The following is a 24,803-nucleotide window of genomic DNA, read 5'->3' as shown; positions in this document are numbered from 1 at the left end:
AACTACATTTAGATCCCAAGGTGCCACTGGAGGCACAAAAGGAGGCTGTATATACAGTACCCCTTTCACAAAAGTCTGTACTTTAGGGACTGAAGCTAGTTCTTTTTGGAAGAAAATTGACAGGGCCGAAATTTGAACCTTAATGGACCCCCATTTCAGGCCCATAGACACTCCTGTTTGCAGGAAATGTAGGAATCGACCTAGTTGAAAATTCCTCCGTCGGGGCCTTACTGGCCTCGCACCACGCAACATATTTTCGCCAAATGCGGTGATAATGTTTTGCGGTTATATCTTTCCTGGCTTTGATCAGGATAGGAATGACTTCATCCTTCAGGATCCGGCGTTCAACCGCCATGCCGTCAAACGCAGTCGCGGTAAGTCTTGGAACAGACAGGGTCCTTGCTGGAGCAGGTCCCTTCTTAGAGGTAGAGGCCACGGATCCTCAGTGAGCATCTCTTGAAGTTCCGGTTACCAAGTCCTTCTTGGCCAATCCGGAGCCCGAATATAGTGCTTACTCCTCTCCATCTTATAATTCTCAGTACCTTGGGTATGAGAGGCAGAGGAGGGAACACATACACTGACTGGTACACCCACTGTGTTACCAGAGCGTCTACAGCTATTGCCGGAGGGTCCCTTGACCCGGCGCAATACTTGTCGAGTTTTATAAACATGTGGAAGACTTCTGGGTGAAGTCCCCACTTGCTGACAGTGCTATCACATGATTTTCCGCCCAGCGAAGAATCCTTGCAGCTTCTGCCATTGCCCTCCTGCTTCTTGTGTCACCCTGTCTGTTTACGTGGGTGACTGCCGTGATGTTGTCCGAATGGATCAACTCCGGGTGACCTTGAAGCAGAGGTCTTGCTGAGCTTAGAGCATTGTAAATGGCCCTTAGCTTCAGGATATTTATGTGAAGTGATGTCTCCAGGCTTGACCATAAGCTCTGGAAATTCCTTCCCTGTGTGACTGCTCCCCAGCCTCGCAGGCTGGCATCCGTGGTCACCAGGACCCAGTCCTGAATGTCGAATCTGCGGCCCTCTAGAAGATGAGCACTCTGCAACAACCACAGGAGAGACACCCTTGTGCTTGGTGACAGGGTTATCCGCTGATGCATCTGAAGATGCGACCCGGACCATTTGTCCAGCAGGTCCCACTGGAAAGTTCTTGCGTGGAATCTGCCTAATGGGATTGCTTCGTAGGAAGCCACCATTTTTCCCAGAACCCTTTCATTGATGTACTGAGACTTGGCTCGGTTATAGGAGGTTCCCGACTAGCTCGGATAACTCCCTGACTTTCTCCTCCGGGAGAAACACCTTTTTCTGGACTGTGTCCAGGATCATCCCTAGGAACAGACGACGAGTCGTCGGAATCAGCTGCGATTTTGGAATATTGAGAATCCAATCGTGCTGCCGCAACACTACCTGAGATAGTGCTACACCGACCTCCAACTGTTCCCTGGATCTTACCCTTATCAGGGAATCGTCCAAGTAAGGGATAACTAAAATTCCCTTCCTTCGAAGGAGTATCATCATTTCGGCCATTACCTTGGTAAAGACCCGGGGTGCCGTGGACCATCCATACGGCAGCGTCTGAAACTGATAGTGACAGTTCTGTACCATAAACCTGAGGTACCCTTGGTGAGAAGGGTAAATTGGGACATGAAGGTAAGCATCCTTGATGTCCCGAGACATCATGTAGTCCCCTTCTTCCAGGTTCGCAATCACTGCTCTGAGTGACTCAATCTTGAATTTGAACCTCCGTATGTAAGTGTTCAAGATTTTAGATTTAGAATCGGTCTCACCGAGTCGTCCGGCTTCGGTACCACAACAGTGTGGAATAATACCCCTTTCCCTGTTGCAGGAGGGGTACCTTGATTATCACCTGCTGGGAATACAGCTTGTGAATGGCTTCCAAAACTGCCTCCCTGTCAGAAGGAGACATCGGTAAAGCCGACTTTAGGAAACGGCGAGGGGGAGACGTCTCGAATTCCAATTTGTACCCCTGAGATATCACCTGAAGGATCCAGGGGTCTACTTGCGAGTGAGCCCACTGCGCGCTGAAATTCATTGAGACGGGCCCCCTCCGTGCCTGATTCTGCTTGTAAAGCCCCAGCGTCATACTGAGGGCTTGGCAGAGGCGGGAGAGGGCTTCTGTTCCTGGGAACTGGCTGATTTCTGCAGCCTTTTTCCTCTCCCTCTGTCACGGGGCAGAAATGAGGAACCTTTTGCCCGCTTGCCCACGAAAAGACTGCGCCTGATAATACGGCATCTTCTTATGTTGAGAGGCGACCTGGGGTACAAACGTGGATTTCCCAGCTGTTGCAGTGGCCACCAGGTCTGAAAGACCGACCCCAAATAACTCCTCCCCTTAATAAGGCAATACTTCCAAATGCCGTTTGGAATCCGCATCACCTGACCACTGTCGTGTCCATAACCCTCTACTGGCAGAAATGGACAACGCACTTAGACTTGATGCCAGTCGGCAAATATTCCGCTGTGCATCACGCATATATAGAAATGCATCTTTTAAATGCTCTATAGGCAATAATATACTGTCCCTATCTAGGGTATCAATATTTTCAGTCAGGGAATCCGACCACGCCAACCCAGCACTGCACATCCAGGCTGAGGCGATTGCTGGTCGCAGTATAACACCAGTATGTGTGTAAATACATTTTAGGATACCCTCCTGCTTTCTATCAGCAGGATCCTTAAGGGCGTCTATCTCAGGAGAGGGTAGAGCCCTTGTTCTTACAAGCGTGTGAGCGCTTTATCCACCCTAGGGGGTGTTTCCCAACGCACCCTAACCTCTGGCGGGAAAGGATATAATGCCAATAACATTTTAGAAATTATCAGTTGTTATCGGGGGAAACCCACGCATCATCACACACCTCATTTAATTTCTCAGATTCAGGAAAACTACAGGTAGTTTTTCCTCACCGAACATAATACCCCTTTTTGGTGGTACTCGTATTATCAGAAATGTGTAAAACATTTTTCATTGCCTCAATCATGTAACGTGTGGCCCTACTGGAAGTCACATTTGTCTCTTCACCGTCGACACTGGAGTCAGTATCCGTGTCGGCGTCTATATCTGCCATCTGAGGTAACGGGCGCTTTAGAGCCCCTGACGGCCTATGAGACGTCTGGACAGGCACAAGCTGAGTAGCCGGCTGTCTCATGTCAACCACTGTCTTTTATACAGAGCTGACACTGTCACGTAATTCCTTCCAACAGTTCATCCACTCAGGTGTCGACCCCCTAGGGGGTGACATCACTATTACAGGCAATCTGCTCCGTCTCCACATCATTTTTCTCCTCATACATGTCGACACAAACGTACTGACACACAGCACACACACAGGGAATGCTCTGATAGAGGACAGGACCCCACTAGCCCTTTGGGGAGACAGAGGGAGAGTTTGCCAGCACACACCAGAGCGCTATATATATACAGGGATAACCTTATATAAGTGTTTTTCCCCTTATAGCTGCTGTATTTTTAATACTGCGCGTAATTAGTGCCCCCCTCTCTTTTTTAACCCTTTCTGTAGTGTAGTGACTGCAGGGGAGAGCCAGGGAGCTTCCCTCCAACGGAGCTGTGAGGGAAAATGGCGCCAGTGTGCTGAGGAGATAAGGCCGCCGAGAAGGGGGCGGAGCCTATCTCCCGTTTTTCTGTGTATTCTGGCAGGGGTTAAATTCATCCATATAGCCCAGGAGCTATATGTGATGCATTTTTTGCCATCCAAGGTGTTTTTATTGCGTCTCAGGGCGCCCCCCCCCCCCCCAGCGCCCTGCACCCTCAGTGACCGGAGTGTGAAGTGTGCTGAGAGCAATGGCGCACAGCTGCGGTGCTGTGCGCTACCTTGTTGAAGACAGGACGTCTTCTGCCGCCGATTTTCCGGACCTCTTCTGTCTTCTGGCTCTGTAAGGGGGCCGGCGGCGCGGCTCTGGGACCCATCCATGGCTGGGCCTGTGATCGGTCCCTCTGGAGCTAATGTCCAGTAGCCTAAGAAGCCCAATCCACTCTGCACGCAGGTGAGTTCGCTTCTTCTCCCCTTAGTCCCTCGATGCAGTGAGCCTGTTGCCAGCAGGTCTCACTGAACATAAAAAACCTAAAACTAAACTTTTCACTAAGCAGCTCAGGAGAGCCACCTAGTGTGCACCCTTCTCGTTCGGGCACAAAAATCTAACTGAGGCTTGGAGGAGGGTCATAGGGGGAGGAGCCAGTGCACACCAGGTAGTTCTAAAGCTTTACTTTTGTGCCCAGTCTCCTGCGGAGCCGCTATTCCCCATGGTCCTTACGGAGTCCCCAGCATCCACTAGGACGTCAGAGAAAATACGGTGCTTTCTTAGGCTGTGAGGAAACCTGAGGTAAAAAATTTTCTTCCCAGCTGTTGCTGTGGATACGAGGTCCCAGAGACCATCCCCAAACAATTCCTCACCCTTATAAGGCAGAAACTCCATGTGCCCTTTAAAGGCAGCATCACCTGACCACTTCCGGGTCTCTAATACCCTCCTGGCAGAATGGACATTGCTTTAATTCTGGATGCCAGCCGGCAAATATCCCTCTGTGCATCCTTCATATATAAGACGACGTCTTTAATATGCTCTATGTTAGCAAATATTATCCCTGTCTTGGGTTATTAATAGTATCTGACAGGGTATCAGACCACGCTGCAGCAGCACTATTTATGCTGAGGCAAATGCAGGTCTCAGTATAGTACCTGAGTGTGTATATACAGACTTCAGGATAGCCTCCTGCTTTTTATCAGCAGGCTCCTTCAAAGTGGCCGTATCCCCAGACGGCAGTGCCACCTTTTTTGACAAACGTGTGAGCGCCTTATCCACCCTAGGGGATATCTCCCAACGTGACCTATCCTCTGGCGGGAAAGGGTACGCCAGCAGTAACTTTTTAGAAATTACCAGTTTCTTATCGGGGGAACCCACGCTTCTTTACACACTTCATTCACTCATCTGATGGGGGAACAAAACACTGGCTGCTTTTTCTCCCCAAACATAAAACCCCTTTTATGTGGTACTTGGGTTAATGTCAGAAATGTGTAACACATTTATCATTGCCGAGATCATGCAACGGATGTTCCTAGTGGATTGTGTATATGTCTCAACCTCGTCGACACTGGAGTCAGACTCCGTGTCGACATCTGTGTCTGCCATCTGAGGTAACGGGCGTTTTTTGAGCCCCTGATGGCCTTTGATACGCCTGGGCAGGCGCGGGCTGAGAAGCCGGCTGTCCCACAGCTGTTACGTCATCCAGCCTTTTATGTAAGGAGTTGACATTGTCGGTTAATACCTTCCACCTATCCATCCACTCTGGTGTCGGCCCCACAGGGGGCGACATCCCATTTATCGGCCTCTGCTCCGCCTCCACGTAACTTTCCTCACCAACATGTCGACACAGCCGTACCGACACACCGCACACACACAGGGAATGCTCTGACTGAGGACAGGACCCCACAAAGTCCTTTGGGGAGACAGAGAGAGAGTATGCCAGCACACACCAGAACGCTATATAATGCAGGGATTAACACTATAACTGAGTGATTTTTCCCCCAATAGCTGCTTGTATACACATATTGCGCCTAAATTTAGTGCCCCACCTCTCTTTTTAACCCTTTGAGCCTGAAAACTACAGGGGAGAGCCTGGGGAGCTGTCTTCCAGCTGCACTGTGAAGAAAAAATGGCGCCAGTGTGCTGAGGGAGACAGCCCCGCCCCTTTTTCGGCTGACTTTTCTCCCGCTTTTTTCATGGATTCTGGCAGGGGTAATTTATCACATATATAGCCCTGGGACTATATATTGTGATGATTTGCCAGCCAAGGTGTTTATATTGCCCTCAGGGCGCCCCCCCCCAGCGCCCTGCACCCATCAGTGACCGGAGTGTGAGGTGTGCATGAGGAGCAATGGCGCACAGCTGCAGTGCTGTGCGCTACCTTGTTGAAGACTGAAGTCTTCTGCCGTCGATTTTCCGGAACACTTCTTGCTTCTGGCTCTGTAAGGGGGCCGGCGGCGCGGCTCCGGGAACGAACACCAAGGTCGGGTCCTGCGGTCGATCCCTCTGGAGCTAATGGTGTCCAGTAGCCTAAGAAGCCCAAACTACCACCAGTTAGGTAGGTTCGCTTCTTCTCCCCTTAGTCCCTCGCTGCAGTGAGTCTGTTGCCAGCAGATCTCACTGTAAAATAAAAAACCTAAAATATACTTTCTTTCTAGGAGCTCAGGAGAGCCCCTAGTGTGCATCCAGCTCAGCCGGGCACAAGATTCTAACTGAGGTCTGGAGGAGGGTCATAGTGGGAGGAGCCAGTGCACACCAGGTAGTCCTAAAGCTTTCTTTAGTTGTGCCCAGTCTCCTGCGGAGCCGCTATTCCCCATGGTCCTTACGAAGTCCCAGCATCCACTTAGGACGTCAGAGAAAGTTTGTTAATGTGCAACCCCTTCCCCTTAGGCAAGTAATCATGAAAAAAAATATTTTTATTTAAAAAAAGTTCTATAAAATCAGGTTTAAAAGCAACATTTGCCATTTGCACATAACATCTCAGGGGAAATTTCTATGCCATCGGACCCAGCACATATCATCAGACTTCCCTCAAAAGTCCCTCACATCTACCCACATACCGATCACACCGTCTTTTAGCATCTGTAACCAAGGTCCATTCATCTAGAGTAGGGCAATTTGCCAACTTGTAATAATAACACCCAGTACCCTTAAGTGCAAGGCAGACAAGTAAATAATGAAAAGTCCAGTAGGGTGCAGGAGCCAAATAAGAACCGTTAAAATGTTATTCTGCAATGGTGGCACATACAGCAATTAGTAGCGGCTCCAAAAATAGTCCCCGATGGGATACTATAACATAGGTTAGTGGAAAAATTTTATGCAAACAACCAGATTATGAAACATGGACAATGCAAACTTCCCAGGAAATTAAAAAAAAAAAAAAAAAAAACAGCTGGTAGAGAGAGTAGGTCACTGCCCTCCCCAACTGAGCAGTCCCAAACAGCCAGCCACGTATGATAGCCACTCGAGGTGCAGTCAGTCCGTTAGGGAGAGCAATATAAGCATCTGACAACAGCTAGGGCTTCAGCGGAAAGTGTCACCGGAAACTCCTAGGGTACTGTACAGCCTTCAGCAGAATACATCCCCGAATCCAGAGGTTATGCAACATTTTATGGCTCTGCCACACACACACACCCCACTGTACATCTCCCATGTGGTCAGCAAACAACGGGCCCGATTCAATTCAGCGCGGATTGAATAGTGTCGGGAGGGAACCTCCAGAGCTATTCAATTCAGCATGCTGTCATCCCTGACTAGAGGATTTCTTCTTGCACCCCTCCGGGGGTGAAGGCAGAAATCAGTCAAAACTTAGGTCCACTATGCTGTTTTGTGTCGCAGCACAGACAAAACCACATTGTGGCGGGCACTTTAGACAAAGAATGCCCGTTCTCGCGCCTAAACACCCAGTTTAGTCCGCAAGTACGGGCATTCTCTGAGTTAGCATTGCGCTGAATTGAATAGCTCCGGGAGCTGCCTCCAAGTGCTATTCAATCCACTCTGAATTGAATCGAGCCCAGTGAGAGAAAAGCTGAATTAGGAGCTGTGACTTTTTTAGAAGCTACACTATCTAGCCATTAGGTCTAAAATCTTAACAACCATGATCATTGTAATTTGTCAAGCCCTGGATTAGTTTGAACTAGATGATGGATAAACTGTGGTTATAAAGGAATGCACATTGTCAGCAAGGTATGGCATTTTAACAATGCTCATTTGATATTAAGAGGCATAAGGGAAGATGTATCAACCCTTGGAGATAAAGTGAAATTACCCATAGTTGCCCTTAGCTTCTAGCGATCATTTCATTTATTTTATTGAGCAGCTTCTCCACTTTGGGGGTAATTCAGAGTTGATCGCAGCAGCAAATTTGTTAGTAGTTGGGCAAAACCATGGGGGTAATTCCAAGTTGGTCGCAGCAGGAAATTTTTTAGCAGTTGGGCAAAACCATGTGCACTGCAGGGGGTGCAGATATAACATTTGCAGAGAGAGTTAGATTTGGGTGGGTTATTTTGTTTCTGTGCAGAGTAAATACTGGCTGCTTTATTTTTACACTGCAATCTAGATTGCAGATTGAACTCACCACACCCAAATCTATCTCTCACTGCACATGTTATATCTGCCTCCCCTGCAGTGCACATGGTTTTGCCCAACTGCTAACAAAGTTCCTGCTGCGATCAACTCAGAATTACCCCCCATGTGCACTGCAGGGGGGGCAGATGTAACATTTGCAGAAAGAGTTAGATTTGGGTGGGTTATTTTGTTTCTGTGCAGGGTAAATACTGGCTGCTTTATTTTTACACTACAATTTAGATTTCAGTTTGATCACACCCCACCCAAATATAACTCTCCCTGCAAATATCTCCCCCCCCCCCCCTCCCCCTGCAGTGCACATGGTTTTGCTCAACTGCTAACAGATTTGCTACTGCGATCAACTCTGAATTAGACCCTTTATCTCTTAAAAGTTTGCTACAATACAATCATAAAGTGTCATAATAAAACATTCCCCATACCATTACACCACCAGCTTTAATTGTTGACACAGGGCAAGGTAGGCCCATGGATCAATGTTTACATCAAAATTGGACCCTACTATAGCAGAAATAGAGCTTAGGTAGATCAGACAACTTTTTCCATTCTTCAACTGTGAGTATTTGGTGAGCCTGTGCCTACTGTAACCCACACAATTTAAAGTTTGATGTGCTGTGCATTCTACTAATGCTCATATACATACCATTGTTGTAACATATACTGTATCAGTTATAGGCCCTACACACTGGCCGATTTTTTTAAAGATATGAACGATCTCGTTCATAAATGAACGAGAACTCGTTCATATCTTTCAGTGTGGAGACTCCTGCGATGAACGATGCGCGGCCCCGCGCTCGTTCATCGCTGGTCTCCCGTCGGCTGTGCATGCAGGCCAATATGGACGATCTCATCCATATTTGCCTGCACTTCAATGCAGCCGCGTGACGGGGGGAGTGAAGAAACTTCACTCCCCCCGTCACTGCCCCCCCGCCGCCGGGTCGCTCGTCGGCCGTATCCGCCGTCGGGCAGCTCGGCGGCGGGTCGGCCAGTGAGTAGGGCCCTTTAGTGTTGCCTACATGTCAGAGTCAGAGACACTCGCAATAGAAATAAATTGGGATGCAGTGATTGGTCAGAAACACTGCAAACTACGCAATTAACATTGAGAGTGCCCGAGTGAGCGCCCATTTGCGATATGGATCACTGAAGAACAGCAGTGTAAAGGGGGGTACACACGTAGCGATGTGTGCTTAAATTCTAAACAATCTGACTAGACTGCTTAGAAAAGAAGCACACATCTCTCCGTGTGTATGCCCCATGGCGATGCGTGGCCCCGCGCGTCGCTATTGCTCACACTAGATTGGCACTGTGTGAGCTGAGCGTTCTGTGCTAGATCACTCAGCACACATCTCTACCGTGTGTACCCCCCTTTAGTTTTTTGTTTTGCAATTTGGGGATGATACATGGAGGGTGTGTACCCCTACATTTTGTAAGTAATAAATGTGTCATTGAAGACAGTGTGGGAGTGTTTTTATTTATTAAAATAATACAGTGTATCATCAATTTGAGGTATAAAACTTCAGACCTCTGACAGCAAAAAGTTAATGCTTAGAGAAGTGTGTACAGAACAGGAACAGGGAAGTTGTAAATAACCCTACACTGATAAAGTACAGTAGCTGACGTGGAACAGACAACTGCAGGAGCATTCAGTGACCATAACTCAAGACAACAAAATACTGTAAATAACTCAAGATTTAACAGATCTTAAAAATGGGGTAAAGGTTTGTAGGTTTGGTAATTTTTTTTGAACACACAAAACTGTGACTATGAAATGCCTCAAGGTGCTTAAACAAAATTCCTTTAGAAGAATGCAGAAGTGCAACTACAGACAGTAAAACACATCACTGCACTTTCCAATATAAATACTCTGATCTCTCAGATGCCATCCGAAACGGGTGGTATTCATGTGACCGCCGGTCAGCTGACCGACAGTCACATGACCTCCTCCACCAGCCCGACGGGTCACTGTCCCGATGGTCGGCATGCCGACCAACAGGGACTATTTCCACTCGTGGGTGTCCACGACACCCATAGAATGGGAATAGAACCCGTGGGGACCACAGGTCGCCACCGAGCCCGCAAGGGGCTTGCTGCACTCGCCCCTCCCCGCCGGGATCCCGGCGTCGGTAAGCTGCCGGGATCCCGGCGTCGGTAAGCTGACCGGCGGTCAGGAGACCGCCGGTCAGCCGTACTACACCCTCAGAAACAGCTACAGTAGTGGAATGTCATATACACTGCAATATGAAACTACCAAGACTTCCACCACATACATACTGTAGATAACTTGGCTGTGCATAATTCACACACTGTAATTTGTATTTACAAGCCATGGTACTGCACTCTGCAATTTTGGGGACATTATAATATTTTACATTATAAACAGACTCAGCTGTAACTACAGTATGTTTCATCCTATTTTATTGCTGATCATGAGATTCCCATCACCACAGATGCAGGACTACTCATATGACCAGTGGCATCCAGGCACAGTACTTTGGATTTGGGACTCGCATACAGTAGCTGGAAAACATTTAATGGGAGTGAACCTGGGACAAGACTTGTTCTCTGTCCAATGCCAGCTGTGCATGTGATGCGAGTGCCTGCTGCATGCTTACTTGATCCTCTGTGCTGTGGTGGCATTGCCAGTGTGGGCTCTGAGGCAGGCCAGGAAGAGGAGCCTCATGGCTGTCAGTGCAGGGAGAGGAGGAGAGTCCCGATGCTGCTGCTGCTGCCGCCGCCGCCACCGCTGCTCCCTCCACTCACTCTGCTGCTGATGATGCCTCTCTCCTGCTGCAGCTGCTGGTATACATCCGGCTCGTCTGCGGCATCTGGAACCCGTGCATGGCCCACACCCAGCCAGGGGTAGGGAGCGATGGGGAGCCGGCGAGTACCTGCACACCGGCCGCACGCTTTCTTTCCTGGCTAATATTTATAAACAAACAGTCCGTCCCATAAACGTGTTAGTGACAAACCAGGCCGCGCTGCTAAGGTTCCTACCGGCAACACAGCCGCAGCTGCCGGACACATGACATTACCCTGGGCCAAGACTCAGGATGACAGGGAGCAAAGTGACTGTAACTACAGTATACAGTATTACACAGAGAATTATGCACATCCCGTGTATACACCGCCCGTGCAGCGAGCAGGCATAAAATATGCTGATTAGCAGCACGTTTGATTTGGGCCATAGACAAACAAAGTTGTTTTGATACAGTATAGGGCTAAAACACATGAGCCGGCATTTGCCGGCCGGGAAAAAGCCGTATATGGCTTTTTCCCGTGCTGGCATTGTAATGAACAGTGTGAGGTGTAGTGTCGTTACACACTGCATGGCCCCGGCCCAGCTGCCGGGTTGCAGCCGGAAATATCCACTGGAAGGTCCGGCTGCCGGGCCGTCTTTGCAGCCAGTAAACCGTATGTGTGAAGGGGAGCTTTCACACACAACATTTTTTTTCCAAACCGCGTCTAATGCTGCGCATGCGCACAGCATCACACACGGCTCAAAGCCGTCCTGTGTGAGAGACTGCCGGTTTCTCCCGGATGGCTAAAAGCCGGACGCCAGCGCGTGTGTTACAGCCCTATCTCTGACAATAATTACTATAGTACTATGGCTCACTGATACCTGTTCCTGATTTTCTGAATTACATATATACAGAAGATTTTAATAATTCGTATATATCTATCTATCTATATATATACAGAAATACAGTTTATCTATTATGAGGCTGAAGTTAGCTTCTTATTCGGCAAGCTTCTTATTAACTTTATTCTAGCTGCAGCTTCTTATTTAGAACATTGCAAAACGTCATGCTCTGATTAAAACCACTTAACTGACTATTTTTCCCTTCAAAACTGTTAATAACATTGTTTTTTAAAATTAATTTTATTTTAGTCAAAAGTTTAAAAATAATTTTTTATAATATTTAAACATTATATTATTCACATCTGCAGAATGGATCTCCTCATCAAAAACGGGGGGACAGGGTGGGACGGCGCAGTCGCATGAGATCTGACCATGCCAGTTAAGTGGTTAGGAGCTGGAGCTTGAATAAGAAGCTAACTTCAGCCTCGTTTATCTAATGTGATACAATAAGTTTTGTTACTACTTCGTGAATTCAGGGGCTAATTCAGTATAGATAAGTGTCGTGATCCTCTGCCCAGTTCGCGATTATTTGGAACTTATTACTGCACAGGGGCCTGAGCATGTGCAGAACGGTTCCTGCATGATCTCAGACAGCCCTCCGTAAGTCTCTGCCTTATGGACAGATTCCAGCTAGAGAATGGAGAGGTTAACCTCTCTTAGGGGGGCTATTTCTCAGATTTCTGAAAGGGTTGCAGGGACTGAGCATGCTACTCAGGTACTGCAGTCCTCTATGGCAATATGGTACGATACTGCTCCCGCAGGGCCCCCTGCGGTACATTCTCACAAACGTGCTCTTGCCCAGATTATGCAAGATGACACGGATACCGGATGACACAGCAGACGGTGATGGGGATGTGTCGAGGGGGTCGGCATCACTTGCTAAGGGGGTGCAGTTGATGATTGAGGCCATGCGGGATGTGTTACATATTTCTGACACACCTCCTGAGCAGGTTGAGGCGGCCTTTTTCGCGGACAGTAAGAAAGCCCCTCTCACCTTCACGGCATCTAAGGAATTAAATGCTATATTTGAAAAAGCCTGGGAAAACCCAAAGAAAAAATTCCAGATCCCTAAAAGGGTTCTGGTTGCTTTTCCCCTCCAGAAAGATGATAGAAAAAAAAATGGGAGTCTCCACCTATAGTTGACACCTCTGTCTCTAGGCTGTCAAAACAGGTAGTCTTACCAGTCCCGGGATCTACCGCGTTGAAAGACCCGGCAGATCGCAAAATGGATGCTATGCTCAAATCCATATACACGGCTTCACGGGCTATACTGCAGCCTACTAATGCCTGTGCATGGATTTCAAAAGCTATAGCAAAATGGTCAATCACTCTGCAGGAGGACTTGACTACGATGGATAAAGGTGACGTTGATTTATTTTTACATAACATACAGGATTCTGCAGGGTTCCTGGTACAACCCATGAAGGATCTGGGTTCCATGGCTGCAGGGATCTCCTCCATGTCCGTCTCGGCTCGCAGGGGTCTCTGACTGCGCCAATGGTCTGCAGACGCGAAATCCAGGAAAAGTGTGGAGAGCCTACCCTATACAGGTCAGGCTCTATTTGGGGAGCCGCTGGATGCGTGGATTGCCACGGCTACAGCGGGTAAGTCTCCTTTTCTCCCCTCAGCTGCATCGGCTACGAAGAAGCCTTTTACTCCCAACCCATCACAGTCCTTTCAGCCCACTAGGCCTAGAAAGAACAAGCCCTCTCACACCTTCTTTAGAGGTGGTCGTGCCAAATCCAAAAAGCCTACTCCCACAGGTTCCCAGGACCAGAAGCCTGCTTCTGGTACCCCAAAGTCCTCAGCATGACGGTGGACTGCAAAGCCTGGAGGAAGGTCAGGTGGGAGCAAGACTCCGGCATTTCAGCCACGTCTGGGTGTCGTCTGACCGACCCCTGAATACAGGATATTGTGTCCCGGGGGTACAGGCTGGAGTTTCAAACTCTCCCACCTCACAGATTCTTCAAATCAGGCTTGCCGGCTTTGCCGGCAGACAGAGCTATTCTACTGGATGCTATCCGAAAATTTATAGTGTCCGAGGTCATTGTTCCTTATCATTCATTGTACCTCATCAGTTGACCAAAGGTTACTTTTCAAACCTTCTTGTGGTTCCGAAGCCGGATGGTTCAGTAAGGCCAATTCTGAACTTGAAATCTTTGAACCCTTATCTCAGGGACTTCAAATTCAAGATGGAGTCTCTGAGGGCAGTTATCTCAGGACTGACGGAATATTCCGTATTTCAGAATATTTGGATATGGGATACTCAACCTGTATAAGGTTATTTTAAAATGTGAATTGCTTTTTGTGTTACACATTAAATAAAAAAAAGTAAATTCTATTATTAATATCATAAATCAGTACTGTTTTATTGAATAACCTTTATCAAAATGTGGAATCATTTGTTTTAAACAATAGCCTCAGTGTTTGGGGACTAAGGGGTACATTTCCTAAGCAGTGATAAGAGCGGAGAAGTGAGCCAGTGGAGAAGTGCCCATGACAACCAATCAGCACTGAAGTAACATCTATAATTTGCATACTATAAAACTATACAGAGCTGCTGATTGGTTGATGGGGAAATATCTCCACTGGCTCACTTCTCCACTCTTATCACTGCTTACTGCTTAGTAAATGTACCCCTAATGCGGAGCTGGCAGGGTAGAACTGATTCTGAACAGGAGTGAAGAAGCTAGTGTGCTGGGCTGAGCACAGCTGCAGGATACAGATTCCGGACTGTGATCAGTTGGACTTTTGGTGTTAGGCTGGGACCGCTATTGGATACTGAGACCAGGTGGTCCCGGTTAGACTTCTTGTGCCGGGCTGGGACTGGCCACTGTGTACAGATACCAGGCTGGAACTGGTTAGACTTTTGGTGCCAGACTGGTACCAGCTACTGGATACAGATACTGGCCTGGAACCACTTAGGTTTCTGGAGCCAGAGTGGGTCCAGCTACTGGATACAGATACCGGGCTGGAACCGGTTAGACTTCTGATGCCAGACTGGGACCAGATACTTGATACAGTCTGGTGCCAGGCTGGGTCCGGCCACTGGATATAGATACTGGGCTGGAACCGGTTAAGCAGATTGGAGTCAGCATTATCACTGGCTGATAAAGAAGCAGCTTAAGATGGTCAAGAAGTAGCAGACAGGCTTATAGAATACGCAGCTCTCCAATGCTGAGAATCAGAATACTGAGTATAGGGATCTGGACACAGAGTTCTGGAGCCTAAGGCGTATCGGTACAACAACGTTGCTCTGGCAATTTGCAAGCCTCTGGCAAGGAGCTTTATACCCCTGGTTAGCTGTGATTGATGCATGGTGCCTTATGACTGGAGTCCAGCCTCCTGTTGGTGATACGGTGGTCAGCTCAGCACCACCAAGATGGTTGCACCCAGGGCCTGTAGCCGGCAGGAGAAAGAGAGGGGATGCCAGGCCCATGTGGAAGTCGGGGGGCAACCAGTGCAGGAGAGCCAGGACCATTCAGAAGGGCAGTGCTGCAGCGGTAACCGGAGTCGTAGGCATCGCCAGGCTCATCCAGAAGGACAGGGACCTGACAATGAGCCAGCAACAGAAATATGTGCTGTGGCAGAAACCATGTGGATGTGGTTTATCTAGCATGGGCGTGGTTATGTATGGTGAATATACAGTATATGGAAAAGTATACCACAGAACTATGATCAAATACAACATACTGTATACAGAGAGTACATCACAGAGTACAGAGCATATAACTGCTTCACGTTACAAAGAAAATTCTTATGAATGCCACACACTACAGAGCGCATATTTGTGACACCACCCATGCCACATTATGCCCTCCCCAACCACATCACACAATGCCCTCTATACCACATCATGCCCTGTCAGCCATTCATGTCCACCCCCAGCACCACGGAGAGCACACCACACAGTACATGGTACCTGTTTCAGAGATTTACACAAATGCCATCTCAGCTACAAATTAGTACGCAGCTGCTGTGCAGAAATATGCAAATATTGCCATCGCAGGGACTTGTAGTGACACACTGGTGACATCTGAGATCCACCACTTGTGTATGAAGACGCAGACACACATCTACATTGGCCTTCTGAGTAACTGTATGGTCACGCTGCATGGCAGCAGGAAGAAAGATGTCAGAGCCATTGTGACTGTGTATGGGATTGTCGAAGTCAATAATATTACATAGAAAGAACATACAAACTCTACACACATATAAGTCGCTATACTTGCAAATACGCACAGCGAGCACAGCAATATATGGTAACACACACATTTACACGGACATGCCACAGAGATGGATTCGACACTTATTTCATACAGTACATAATTATAATAATATCAAGCGCCAGACATCATAATGATTTAAAATTATATAGTGAAGTAATGTCATGTATGTGTATTATTTGAACGAAGCAAGATAGGCCTGTCATATTCTGTATTAAATCAAGCAGATTAATGTGTAGATTCATTTGATACTTGTTATTAAGTTGTAGGACACTGCAACAAACAGTTATGATTAAATGTATGAAAGCTAAAATCACTCTTATTAGGACAGTGGACAGGAAGCTCAGGCCAGCCTCTTTTGATGTCTTCAAGGCTGAACCTGTTTAGCATACGAACAGACTAGTGACTCATCATGAATGAGAAAGTTCCCTCCCCCAAAACTAGATAACACATTGCTGATCAGACACACGGGAGTTGCTGTTTTTTCCCAGACGATGATGGAGATGCTGTCTGCCCAGTTCCTGCATGATTTTACAGAGAGAGAGAGTGTGATATGGAGGGACAAATTTATATGAGAAAGATACGGTAATTGTATCGCTGTAACTGTATGTATTTTGTATTAACTGATTACTGTGCTATTGTACAAGAATTTGAGAGGAAAAACAAGAGGAAATCTGCACTGTTGACGCACTGAACAGAATGAATTAATCATAAAATATAACCTTTATTAAGTATGTATTAAAATTGGATATATATTAGTGTTATTATCCCAAACTGCAGTGAAACATATAGGTTAAAACCACAAAACTAACATATATGTGAATAAAGAAAATAAAGAAATGTGAAGAAGAATTTAAAAAGCGTGTCCACGTGTGGTTATTTTTGAAGGCACAACCCTCACAAGGTTGTTTATATAAATATATATGTTGCTAATAATAACTTTTTAGTGTAATATTATTTAATAGCTGTTTATGTCTATATCGTCTGGTGCCACTGGGTCTTGTCCTATACACTCCCTTCACTCAATAGGGGTTACCTCCCGGGAAGCCATCCCCATTGGCGAAATTGTGGGGGTGAATGGGTATGACAGATAAGCTGACCTCCAATTGTGGGATATTTTGGTAATTGGGGATCACTATTTCTCTATGTCCCCTAAGGCCATATTCCTAAATCCAATGCCACTGGAGGATAACTTTCCATATATCAGATAAGGAATCACTTAATAAATAAATCTCCAGACAACATGGAAAAGTCATATTTATTAATATCCAGGAGGAAAAATGAATTGCTTTAATTTAGCCGTTTAGGTATAGTTAATTGGCAAGATATACCAATAGGTGGGGTTGCCTTAAGGAATATAGCAATTCCAATTCTCATATAAATAGCAACCTTCCTTCATATAAGCAGCCAGATCTTATTTAATCTGATCCAGATATAAGCAATATTGACTTCCGACTTTAACTATATGTATACTGTACATTGTAATATATTGAATCCATATCCTTTTAATAACAAATATATACATCAAATAGCTTTGGAACTCAGATAATGTGTGGGTGTATTGTTTTCTCTTATGGGATGCAGTGTTTCGCTATGTATAGCGCACATTCATGGCACATGGTAATAAGAGGTGCAGGCGTTTACAATATATATTAGAGCGGGCATTTGAAATATTTGTTAGAAAGCAATTTGGTATTTACAGATGAGGGCTCTTTCGGGATATCATGGTCTTAATGATGCACTGTACATTATAAACGCGACGCTGTGGTCGATCAGCTTGTGATGGACGCATCCTGACGCTGAAAAAAATCATATCCGAGTGTGTTCTGTTGTGTTATCAGTAAGCCAATGATATGAAAATTCAAGGGAAAATGTGTTTCTCATAATATTTAAGATGCTAAAATGTATTTTTATTGTTGCAAAACAAAGTTCAAATAAGTCATTTTGTGTTTGATTCAGATTGAATTGTTTATCTGTTAAGTAGATTTAAAAGTACATTTAAAAGTTGCTGCATAGCCTTGATATAGTTTTTTTTTTTTTTTTTACTCAGGCCTAAAATAACTTCTGGTGCTTGTATAATGTGTGATTTCTTTGTGACAAAGGAAGCCGCATAGTCTGTCCTCCATTTTGGACTAACCACATCGCCTGTCCACCATCTTGTGTAAACCTCATGGATGTGGAAGGGGGAGGAGCAGTGGCCATTTTAGGAAGGTCATTTTCTAAATAGCTGATTTTCAGTCTGCTCAGAACAATCAGTTTCCTTTGTCACATCAAGCACCATTTATGAGTTACCAATGCATTTATTTAACCCATGCCATAGTCAATTACAAATAGTTTCAATTGAGCCTAGTGAGAGTAAATGGTGAGATAAATGCTTGGCTTGGTGTAAGAAATTGCACACAGAAAAAAAAAGAAAAAATACTTTTTTTTTCTTCTTCTTTCCCAGGATTTAGTTAACTCTCTGTTTGCTATAAGATAGGCATTGAAATGTTAATTAACTGGTTCAACCACTAGTACAGGCAGGCAAAACATCTTTGATATGCAAATTAGAAGCACTGAATGGGTAAATGAGTCACATAGAAGGCCAGTGAATGATACATATATATAATATTATTGTAATTATGTGTATATTTATATCAGTGTATGTTCTGCAAGATAGCTATCCAATCTGAATCATATCATTTAAATGATAGATTATTGCAGTCATTATAGATCTGTGTGAAATCGGATACATTTGTTGCTATATAGGTAAATTTGAAATAACAGTATTTAAGGAAGTAAGTTTAAAGACACAAACGCAGTTCTGACCTGGTTGTTAAGAAAAAACTGGGTGTTGTGTTAAGTGAGCGATTATAGTTAGTATTGCTCACATTTATAGAGTTGTGTGATTTGTTTTATTGTGTACACACATTGGTACACGTGGTACGGAACGCGAGGACAGCGTACAAAAACGTGCACGTGGCGCAAGGCCGCACACGTGGCATAGAGGTGCGCACGGTTGCGTAATTACGCAAGTTTGCGTAGGGTTGTGTGCGCATAATAAAACCACACGATAGTTCATTTAGTTAAAAGGTGGGACAGTAGCCATGCTACAATAGCACAAAACTACCCGGTTTCTAAAGCAGATTAGTATAAAACTTTTGTTTAAACCGTATTGCCTCTGGGGGTAAAGCTGCCAATCAGAACAAGTGAAAATTTTCTGTACAGAAAAACAAAGTGTATTTGAGTGAGCAAACGTAGGAGTGAGTGGATTTGAACCCTGGAAATCGGGTCCTGTGGTACACCAAGTAAGTGAAGGCTTGGTGGCGTGAGGCGGCTGACTCACGTTAATATAGATTGAAATACGCAAATCGTGAGGAGATTTGCAGAGGAGCATAATAGGGAATTGTGCATTGTGTAGTATTGAAGTAAAAAGGTTTTTTGTTACGCTCCAGCTGAAGGGTCGCAGTTTGTACATCGGCCCGTGGTTGTACGGCAAATAGGTAACAAGTACCTATACACTGTGCAATTGGACCGCGCGTTTGTGGGTGCGATATATAGCGCAACTTGATACCCCTTTTACGAGCTTTTGCGTAAAATCGCGGTATCATTATCCCTGTGTAGAGCATACGCAAGTGTGATTTGTGTATAAAAAGTGTATAGGGAGTTTTCGCTGGTCTCTCTCAGGAAAATCTCCAGCGGTGGATATTTACTGGAAAAGGTAAGTCACTCCTAACACTTCCAGTAAATAGAAACCAATAGGGCCTCACTGGGTACGCGGTGTTCACTATTGGAGTGAGTCGTGGTACTCAGCTGAGAAGGAGCGAGTGAAAGCGCTAGGTGTCTTTCACCGTCTATTTGCGGTGTGCATTGGGGATTGCGTTTATTGGCAAAAAGTTCGCGATGGGATCCAATTGCACAAGCAGTGGGCGTTTGGTAGCTAGGGTTCAGGCTGGAGAAGTGGGACCGAAAAGGTCAGAATTGCGACCGAGACGGTCAGCAAGGTTTATTATGTGTGAAAAATATGGTTCACACACGGAGGCTTATGGTTATGTATGACTGACAAAGATAGGGTGCCATTCCCTAGGGTGGGCAGCTTTGAACCAGCGGTATTGCAGAACTTAAGGATAAAAATATGTCTGATAAAATCCAGAAAACAAAGGGTCAGACATACAAATTGTTTAAACCTGTGACAGCAAGAGGGGTTGGTGAGTTTTATCCTAAGGTACTGCAGGTGGTAGGTCTAACAAAAGTCATATAAGACAAGAATGGAAATATAAGAACTTGTAGCAACAATAAACAAGTAGGAAAAAAAAAAAGAGACTGCAAGTACACCGCCATATGTAGATGTGGAAGCAGTTACGGCCAGCATACAAACTATAGAAAATATGAAAAATATGACTGTAACCTATATATGTAATAATGAATGTTGAAGTTTTATTTAGGAGGAGAAGGTGACCTGATTGTTTTCAGCCATTTCTCATGCACCCAGAGGAGTATCCAACCGGTAAAAGAAGAGCAGTAGCCTGTGGGGGAAGTGGCTGAGACCAGTGGAACAGGTAAGTATGGTATCATTCTTGTACATATATAGTAAAACCCAAAAATAAAAAATAAAAATCAAGAAAGTAACGTCAGAAATGGAGAAAAACCTGTCCGCACATTAGTATTTGCCAGTAGGAAAGCGGACAGAGACAAGGTAACCCCCGGGCATTTCTTTCAGTTACCATATAAGAAGTATTCATTCCTAGTAATGCCCCTAGTCAAGATGAAAATGTTAGTTGGACCATGTACAGACCCTTATTACGGGATGAGAAGGATTGAATGAATACTTCGCATGACCTTTTTTTATTTTTATTTTTTGCAGTAATAGAAAACTCTCCATCTGGATAAGACCACTGCTAAACACTAATTCGGCAAATGGGAGGTGGCTGTCTCTGTGCTAATGGACGGGCTCAATAAGGCATTGAGGGTCAGGGTGCAGACTTCTTTGCCAAATTGGAAAGGGGTCACAGTAGCAAATCTTAGAGAGTGTGCTATTGAACATCACAAGAATAGTGCTAGGCGCAGAGAACAACAGGTGGAGAGGTTGAGGACGGTAAGTATACTGGCACATACAGGAAAGACCCATCAGTCCAAACCCCAGATCCCTAATGGTCAATAATATGTTACACTTGTAGGAAGGAAGGGCATTTTGCCAGAGATTGTAGGAGTAGAAGAACACATAGTCAATATAGACCCCGTAGACAGAAAACACAAGCCATATTATTAAACACATAGACGGGACCAAGGGACATATAGTAAGGAATCATAAGCCATATATAAAACAAAGATTCGGCTAATGGGAAGAACAAAATAAATGCAACATTACCCTTTGACAAAACTTGCTGGGGTTAAGATGGGGCCTCTAAACTTTTGCTTCTTTTTCCTAGCAGAAATGGCCCCTGATTAACTTAATTTTGTTAGATATGATATACATATACTGTGCTCCCGCTCAGGAAGTACAAAATAGGATTTTAGTACCTACCGGTAAATCCTTTTCTCCTAGTCCGTAGAGGATGCTGGGGACTCCAAAAGGACCATGGGGTATAGACGGATCCGCAGGAGCTTGGGCACACTTTAAAGACTAAAACTGGGTGTGAACTGGCTCCTCCCTCTATGCCCCTCCTCCAGACCTCAGTTCGAAAACTGTGCCCAGGAGAGACAGACATTTTGAGGAAAGAATTTATAATTTAAACACAGTAAGTGTTATACCAGCTCACACCACGAACATACCGCAAGACATGGCCTTCAACAGAATACCAGCCCACGGTATGAAAAACATACAGCCATATGCTGAGAGAATATGTAACACAACCTGTGTGTCAACCCAACCAATAACAAGAAACCACATGCCAAGGCATGAACAACGTCAGCGAAAGTCTGACAAAGAAGAAACACCACAAAGTGCAACCAAAAGCAATAACTGCAGACACCGTACGCACTGGGACGAGCGCCCAGCATCCTCTACGGACTAGGAGAAAAGGATATACCGGTAGGTACTAAAATCCTATTTTCTCTTACGTCCTAGAGGATGCTGGGGACTCCAAAAGGACAATGGGGTCTATACCAAAGCTCCAAAACGGGAGGGAGAGTGCGGACGACTCTGCAGCACCGATTGAGCAAACATGAGGTCCCCATCATCCAGGCTATCAAACTTGTAGAGCTTAGCGAAGGTGTTTGAAACCCGACCAAGTAGCCGCTCGGCAAAGTTAAACCGCCGAGACACCTCGGGCATCCGCCCAAGCAGAGCCCATCTTCCTAGTAGAATGGATCTCCCCCGACTCCGGTAACGGCAATCCAGCCGTAGAACTAGCACACCGAGTCGTATCACAGATCCAGTGTGTAACAGAATGCAGAGCCGCAGGCTCCCCAAGCACGCTGGGAGCATACCGAACAAACAGAGCCTCTGTCTGTTTTCCCAAACTGAGCCCAATTGGCGACATAAATCTTTAAAGTCCTGACTACATCGAGAGACATTGAATCAGCCAATGCTGAAGTTACCACAGGCATCAAACTAGGCAGATTTTTGATAAACCCTGAAAACCCTTTTCGGCAGAACTACTATCCGAGTTCTCAATTCTATCCACTTGGAGGATCAAACAGGGCTCTTGTGAGACAAAGCCGCTACTGCCGACAACCGCCCTGCGGCCGCCCAAAAAGCAAAAGCATGACCACTCTCCAAGAGAGAAATTATAACACAACCTTTAATAAAGGTTCCAATCAGTAAGACATAAGAAACGCAACACCACAGCAAGAGCCCACTGTGCCAATGGGGCACAAATGGAGGTTGGATGTGCAGTACTCCATTCACGCAAGTCTGAACTTCCGGAAATGTGGGCAATTTTTTATTTTTTTTTAAAGAAGATTTACAAGGCCAAAACTGCCATGAAACGGAGCCTAACTGTAGGCCTGCATCCACACCTGCTTGGAACGAATGGAGAAGAACGACTCAGCTGAAAGTCTGCCGTAGGAAGCTTCTTAGATTTACCCAAGACACATGAAAATGTGGGTGTGTTACACTGCGCTTACCATATAGCTTTACAAGTGGCAAATTTTAGTGAAAAACTGTATTCCAATATATACAAAATCAAGAGGAAGCATGGAAATATAAAAAAAATGTTTATTAATAATACGATAAAAGATTATAATAACCTAATACCGGTATACTATACAGGTAGGACAAAACATATAGACAAAAACACAAAACATAAAAAAGGATGGTATTTTGTGGGGTAGATACACAGAATTACGTTTTACTCGTCCCCCATAATAAAAGTCCAAATGGATTAACTGGAGAATGAGGCACGAGTATAAGTGCCTGAATGTTTCTATAAAACATCCTTTGCTGGGATGTAAATCTGTTTCTTATGTCCAGAAATCAAAGTAAATGTTGTATATGAGAGCAGTTTTACTCACAGTAATAACAGGTGTCACTACGGACACCTGTTATTACTGTGAGTAAAACTGCTCTCATATACAACATTGGGGTATATTTACTAAGCTCCCGATTTTGACCGAAATGGTGTTTTTTCTTCAACGTGTCATCTCGGGAATTTACTAAACTCAAATCACGGCAGTGATGAGGGCATTCGTATTTTTATTACGGCTGTGTAGTAAAATTACGAATGAATACACCATCGGTCAAACGCGGCTGTTTTGGTATTGAACACGGTCATTTACTAACCATTCGTATTTGAAATCTCTGCCGTTAAAATGCATTTGCGGCCGTGAAAAAATACAAATCGTAAAAAAAGGCTAAAAAAAAGTAGACCTGCTTTTGAGAAGCGTGTTTACATGTGTTTCCAATTATACATTACTCACACCTGAATTTTTGGCCCTTTAAAAGGGACCCTAGCACATTTTGAGCAACTCTCACTCTGAAATGGCTGCTGCCGTGTGTAGTACAGATTTCTTGTTTGCTGGGGGATACCTGAGACTGCTCCATGAGGCTACAATAAACCAGGGCCAGGAAACTGAACATGGTCAGCAGGTTGTACAGGTGCCGCGGAGGCTGTGCAGGCCTCATTTTTTTAGGGGGCGTTTAAACTTGAACGCATTGGCCGATGACCTGGTTATACAGATGTTCCGGCTAAATAGAAACAACATTTTCCGTCTGTATGACCTTGTCAAACTGGACCTAGACCCTGAGACAGCACGCTCTCGCTCTGTCTCAGGCCTGCACAAACTCCTGGCTGTGTTGCACTTTATGGCTACAGGCAGCTTCCAGGCTGTGACTGGCGATGTAATTAGTATCTCACCGGCCACCTTTTCAAAATATTTAAATCAGGTGAGTTAAAACATACATACATGTCTATGTCTAAGTGGTGCTTCTGTAATGTAATATAACACAGTATTGTATTGATTACAGGTCATGACACTCACCTTATATTTTGTAATGTCCACTCAGGTTTTGGATGTCTTCGAACCCCACATAGATGCCTCTATCTGCTTCCCTATCCAGGAGTCGCAGTGGCATGCAGTTGGGGTAGCTTTCTATGAGCTTGCTGGCATGCCCAATGTGCTGGGTGCCATAGATTGCACACAAGTTGAGCTGAGACCACCTAGGGGCAGGCAATATATTTTTACAAATAGACATATGGGACAATCCACTAATGTCCAGGTGGTTTGTGATGCAAATCTAAAAATTATGAGTGTTGTTGCGGGTTACCCTGGTGGCTGCCATGACTCCTTCATCCTCAGTCAGTCATCCCTCTTTGATAAGTTTGAGGACGGACAAATGCCTAATGGCTGGCTGCTGGGTATGTT

At 45.4% G+C, this 24,803-nt stretch overlaps 1 protein-coding gene across 5 annotated transcripts in view; it reads right to left on the bottom strand.

The window, feature by feature from the left end:
• The window catches only part of GLT1D1 (glycosyltransferase 1 domain containing 1), a 492,486-nt gene extending 481,245 nt beyond the window's left edge, over positions 1–11,241 (bottom strand). For 3 of the 5 annotated variants that reach the window (XR_010254820.1, XR_010254814.1, XM_063964608.1), the window contains exon 1: positions 10,766–11,241. Coding sequence is in view for 3 of the 5 variants with exons in the window: in XM_063964608.1 (XP_063820678.1) it covers positions 10,766–10,833 (68 nt within the window). In the remaining 2 variants the exon portion in view is untranslated. The remainder of the gene's footprint in view (positions 1–10,765) is intronic. The other 2 variants (XM_063964606.1, XM_063964607.1) reach the window with 2 other exon arrangements.
• Between the last annotated feature and the right edge of the window lie 13,562 nt (positions 11,242–24,803).

Source organism: Pseudophryne corroboree, chromosome 1 (assembly GCF_028390025.1).
Source record: "Pseudophryne corroboree isolate aPseCor3 chromosome 1, aPseCor3.hap2, whole genome shotgun sequence".
Lineage (NCBI taxonomy): Eukaryota > Metazoa > Chordata > Amphibia > Anura > Myobatrachidae > Pseudophryne > Pseudophryne corroboree.
This window is presented reverse-complemented; position numbering and strand designations above follow the sequence as displayed.